At 32.0% G+C, this 5768-nt stretch overlaps 1 protein-coding gene across 4 annotated transcripts in view; it reads left to right on the forward strand.

Annotated features, from left to right (window-relative positions):
* Positions 1-130: 130 nt before the first annotated feature.
* Positions 131-5768, forward strand: part of LOC108747789 — a 36010-nt gene continuing 30372 nt past the window's right edge. For all 4 annotated transcript variants that reach the window (XM_018485562.1, XM_018485563.1, XM_018485566.1 and 1 more), the window contains exon 1: positions 131-881. In XM_018485562.1, the coding sequence (XP_018341064.1) occupies positions 707-881 (175 nt within the window). In that variant the 5' untranslated portion in view covers positions 131-706. The remainder of the gene's footprint in view (positions 882-5768) is intronic.

A 5768-nucleotide genomic window follows, 5' to 3' on the forward strand; every position in this document is an offset into this window, starting at 1 on the left:
GCCACCACAACACACACCATACCACATCACACCGCGCTACACTTGACGGTGGTCAAGGGGGTGGAAACGTGGCTCGGCCGTATTGCGCAGAACGTCGGCGCCTTGGCGTCGCGACGACCCTCGCGTTGGGGTGAGTCAGGCCGGTCGTTGCTTGGTGCCCGTGTCTTTCCGGTTCCCGCTACGGTACGCTACGGCACAAGTATACGTACACAGTATACGTACACGACGACACGACGCGACGCGACGCGACGGCGCGAGCGCACGATCGTCGGTCCCACCATCTCGCTTTCGTCCGGACTGCGCCTCCGTCGTTCGATTTGGAATCGCACGCGCCAATCATTCGCGATCAAGCGAGAGAGTCTGGATGCGCCACTCGCCAGACGCGGCGGCGTGACGCTTTGAACGACGACGACGAGGACCGCTAGATCGCTAAGGGCGCGGGGGGGATCCACGCGGACGGAAGGAAGAGAGAGATAGAGACATAAGAGGAAGGAAGCTACGGCGTCGAGTTCCGCGGTGGCGACTATGCGCGTCATCGATCGCGCGCACCTCCGCGATCGGCCGGAGATGTGATACCGGAAGTAGGCCAGGCAGGGTTGACCTGCGTGGGCGTGCAGGTATCGCGACGTACGGGTGCGTGCGTGCGTGCCGTGCATAGGCCGCAGGTGTGCCGCGTGGACCCGCGGGGGGGCCAGCAGTCGTAGAGATGAGCGTCGCCGCGATAACCTGCCCGTCACCGACGTACCCGACGTCGGGGACCAACCCCTGGTGCAGTACCACCGCTGTGCGGCTGCTCTGCGTCGTCTTGGTCTTCTCTTGGATTATCCTCGATCAGCCGGCCCTGGGTCTACCGAATCCCTCGGAGCTCACGACCGTAGAAGGTAAGACCTTTAAATACTTTCACCCGCGCTCATACGCGAGGCGCGTATGACTTTCTCTCTCTCTCTCTCTCTCTCTCTCTCTCTCTCTCTGCGCGCCACGAGTAAAAAATGACATTTCTCTCCAAAGAGAAATAACATGCATAAACGAAAAATGATTGAAATTTAATTGGAAGAAACTAGTCTGGAGTTATTTACTTTGTACTAATGATTTTCATTCGCTAGTTTTGCACGCGCGATTGTTTTATAATATATTTGAAAGATGATTAATTACATAATTTATTATATGCATATATACACTGTTAATAATAATAGTATATAAAATATTTAAAGTAAAAATTTGTAAAATATTGTATATAGAAGTTTTATAATTTCTTCTGTAGTTAAAACCCAATACGGCGGCAAGTAAGGATACTTTACCCGTAGATACTTCAATCCATGTTATAAAAAACACTATATTTCTTTAATTTTTTTTTTAAATTTAAATATTTATCTTATTTAGAAATCAATTCCATTTTATATTTAATATCTTCAATACAGTTAGTTTCACACTTAATATCTCCAATACGATTTTTAATCTATAACAATATCAAACAAATCTTTATGATGAAGAAAAATCAAGATCAAATGTCACAAGATTCCAAGATAACCAATGTAAAAAATATCCGAAAGATATTTAAAAAGTCGTTTAAAAGGTCACAAAGTATTTTAAATAATATTTTAAACCTTTCTATTATTTTAAATAAAATTATAAGTAAGATTTTATCACAAGGTCATAGTGATGATAATATTGTATGTATAAGATACGGGATGCAAACTATCATAAATAGTTACGTATATCAAACAAACATACAGTATTATTATCTACATAACATGCAATAAGTAAACTTCCAAGATTTTACTCGGTTGAAATTTTGAAATAATGGATGCACTTATTCTGTAATTTTGTAATTCGCATTAAAATGATCATACTATATAATATAAATTACTATATTAAATGAATTAATCATAATAAGTTATCGTACTATACAACGTGTAATAAGATAAAGAAATTTCCAAGATTTTCCAGAATTTAATAAATAATATGTAAATTCACACCGAATTATTTAAGTACTAAAAATTCAGCTTGATCAGGAGCTTTGTAAGGCCTTTATTTCTTATTTGTTATGTCTTCATCTTAAACGATACTTCGTCCAAGGTTTTTGTTTGTGATTATTTCTTTCCATTAAAAATTCGACAAATCGATATAATTTAATTCTATAATGCACATATTAAAATTAAAATAGAAAGCTTTTTGAAAACATTTACTTCATTTCATAAATGGAGTTATTTTTGGTGATATACATTTGTTTAGATATATCTGATTTCCTTAATTTCTTTTGTGTGCAATCACATAAAACGCGCATGTCGTGCGAAGGACATCGTGGAGTGTCTGATTAAAAGGCGAGTAAATTCCCCTAATGAAATCACCAAGTGATGCGGTGTTAATACAGTAAAGCTTGCGTCAAACTGCGCGATTCATGATAACACAATGGTTTTTTAATTTTGCCAAAATAAGTCACGTCGCTACCGAATTGGCATGAATGGTAAACGACAATTGCGAATTCGATGAATATGTCTATTCACACTATTTGCAAATCTCATACGAATACCAAATTTTGAATTGTCCCAAATGGCGCATTGCTGACGTAAGTTTAAGGTCGTTTTGGCTGTTTTTAGCAAAAAAACATCTTTGCAAGTATTGTAAAATTTTTTGATACATATAATTGGTCTTGGTTCCTCATAGGATCTAAATGTATGAACTAATTATACATTTAAAAAATTCTTACAAAACTGCTTTTTCTGTTGAAAGTAGTCAAAATCAACCAAAATAAGTTAATATCAACTAATATTATTCAAAAATTTTTGATGATATTAGTTCGCAAATATATTCTGAAATCAATTATAAAAAACAAAACAGCAAATAATTTAACTCATAATGGTTTTATGCAGCATAATTTTTTTGCAGTTTTAGGTCAATAACTTTTAAAAGAATAAATGAATCCAAACAAACTTTTGCATAAATATTTATTATTGTGGATCAGTAAGTTTAATTTTTTTACTTCTTTATTAAATTTATAAAGTATATTATTAGTATTTATTATATTACTTATTATATTATTAAATTTATAAAGTATATAAGTAATTTATAAGTATTATGAAACACGATTTTATATAATAAGAACCAAGATTAATAAAAAAAAAATAAAATAAAAATAAGATTAACAAAAAAAAAATAAAAACTTTTTAATTTTTAAATAAGGGAATAAGGGAAGTGTTCAAATTTTATACAGATATTTAGACGTAATAATGAAACAATCTAAAAAAATTTTATATTTTTGATAATATTTTAAGATGTAATCTACAACCTTAAAATCTCGCGTGAATAGTTCGTCGTTAATAGTAAATCCTGTGTTTATTGTCGTGTGACACTGAAATATCGCGACAAATATTGCAAATCAAACAGCATATGTCTATGATAGCGGGAGAGAGGTTTGGTATCGATAGAGAAGAAATAAGGAGATTTATCTGTTTAAATTTTTAAAAGTTACAATCACATTTGTTAACTTTATTAATTTTAAAATAAAATAATATCAATTGTAACCTGTAAATATATTTGTCCCTCGATCTATTCAATACTTTTTTGCTCTTCACATTTACGGTCCTTGGAAACCCTATCGAATAAGAATTGCTTCATTATTTTGGAATGCATTCTTCTGTAATTCTATGCTATGGAATAAAAGATTTGTGCCTGAATAGATCAAATAAATAAATAATATTTACGTAAATAGATAGTGAATTATAAAACGATCTTTTTCTTATGATTATTTTTTTCACATTAATATATTACAATAATATTAATGTACATATTTGATATATTAACAAACATGTTTAGCGGATCTTATTTTTCGTAATCCGCTAATAATTACTTGAGAGTATTAAATAACAAATATTTTTTCTGAAAAATTTGAAATTCTAATCTATTCTCACATGTAATAAAAAGCTGTTGTTTTATCAGTTCTTCTGTAATCTTTCTGTCTTGTTTCACTGTTTTAAAAATTTATACGGATTAGTCATCGTAAAAGATAATGACTTATAGATAGCTAAAATGTTTTCCTTGAAATAGTTTTTCATATTTTTTTAGAAGGAATTTTTTTTTAGTTTTCTGATAGCTTTCATCTTTTATTCATCTTAATCCGCGTTACCGTAGACTAACACAATTTCGAAAAGAATACGAAGTTGTGCTTTTTCGTGCTGAAAATTTGTTGGTTCAGGAATCTACTAACGATTCGCATTCATAGCTTATTCAAGTTATTTCGATTTGTACCAGGTATATTTTTCAATTCAATGCATGTATTCTTCAACAATGATTACTACAGAATATTGAAAAATCCTTTTCGTTTAGTTTGAAAAATATATGTAAATTAACTTTGTAATATTGAAAAGTAATATAATATTAGTCCTTTATGATTGAATTTTAAGCCGCAAGTCGATATTCAATTTTGTAAATCTAATCAACTTTTGCATTTTGTAGTTTTTTATAAAAATTTAAAAGCGTATCAATTATAAATTATAATTATATATATTCATCGTTTTCCGATTGTTGTGTAAAAAAAGTAAAATACCATTGATTTTTAAATTGCGAAAAAGTAACTTAAATCTTAAAGTTTATTTTAAAATCTTGTACGCAAGATGACAATTATAATTGTGATTATAAAAAGGACAGTGCAACAAGTAAAAATATTTGCGATATTATGGACCTGTTGCAGAGTGAAAACAAATTTCTTGAAATCAATCATGATAACTGAAATACTTGCGTCATTCGAGATTTCAGTATGCTTTGTCTATGTCGATTTATACGCGTCAATTAAAATAATTCTAATATTTATTTTATTTTGATAATTATCTTGATTACTCTTCATTTTATTTAGAAAACACACTTCTAAATAAAATTTACTTGCTTTGATTCTGTTAACGACATATCTTATTTAAGTGTCAAATCAATCGACATAAAAACATCATATCGATTTACATAAGATGTTTATTGGTCCAGTGGCCTTATCCTATGATTGCCCAGCTTTATTTTATGTATGGTGACCCTTAATGAAACGTTATGCTTTTGTTTTAATAAAATGTTATTTGTTTTATTAATGCTATTATAAAATTAACAAGATTATTTTTAATTAAAAATAATGCTAACAATACAATATCATTTCTGAGATGGTTGCTTTTGCCTACAAATTGATTGCCTACAGTATCGTTTGTCTACATGCACTTTTGCGCACAAATAAAAATTTTAGAAACGGAGTTACTTTTGCCTACATGTATTAATGCCTACAGCTCTATTGTCTACATGCATTTTTGCTCACAAATAAAAATTATTGCCTACAAGTATGTAGACAATCGAACTGTAGGCAATAATTTTTGTGTACAAACGAACTGTCGGCAAAAGTGATGTAAGCAAATAATATTGTAGGCAATCGGTTTATAGGCAAACGAGATCTCCCCATCATTTCTTCCCGTGTACTCTCTTTTTCTGTTTGTTTATTCCTCACTTTCTTCGTTCTGCTTTATTTATCAGATTAACGTTAATTTATAGATAAACTTTCTGTGTTTATTACGTGCTGTGAAAACATTATTGAATTATCCTTAATGGAATTAAGCCTAACAATTTGTTTCTCTTAGCTTAATTTGCATTCTAGTAATTTTGATTCAGTAAAATTGACATTATCTTATCTGCTAATTTAGAAATATACTTTAAAAGTAACAGAAAAAGAGTGAGAAAGAAAATATGAAAATATGTATAAAATTTTATTTCTCTCTCTCTCTCTCTCTCTCTCTCTCTCTCTC

The sequence above is a fragment of the Trachymyrmex septentrionalis genome, unplaced genomic scaffold, assembly GCF_001594115.1.
Source record: "Trachymyrmex septentrionalis isolate Tsep2-gDNA-1 unplaced genomic scaffold, Tsep1.0 scaffold20, whole genome shotgun sequence".
Lineage (NCBI taxonomy): Eukaryota > Metazoa > Arthropoda > Insecta > Hymenoptera > Formicidae > Trachymyrmex > Trachymyrmex septentrionalis.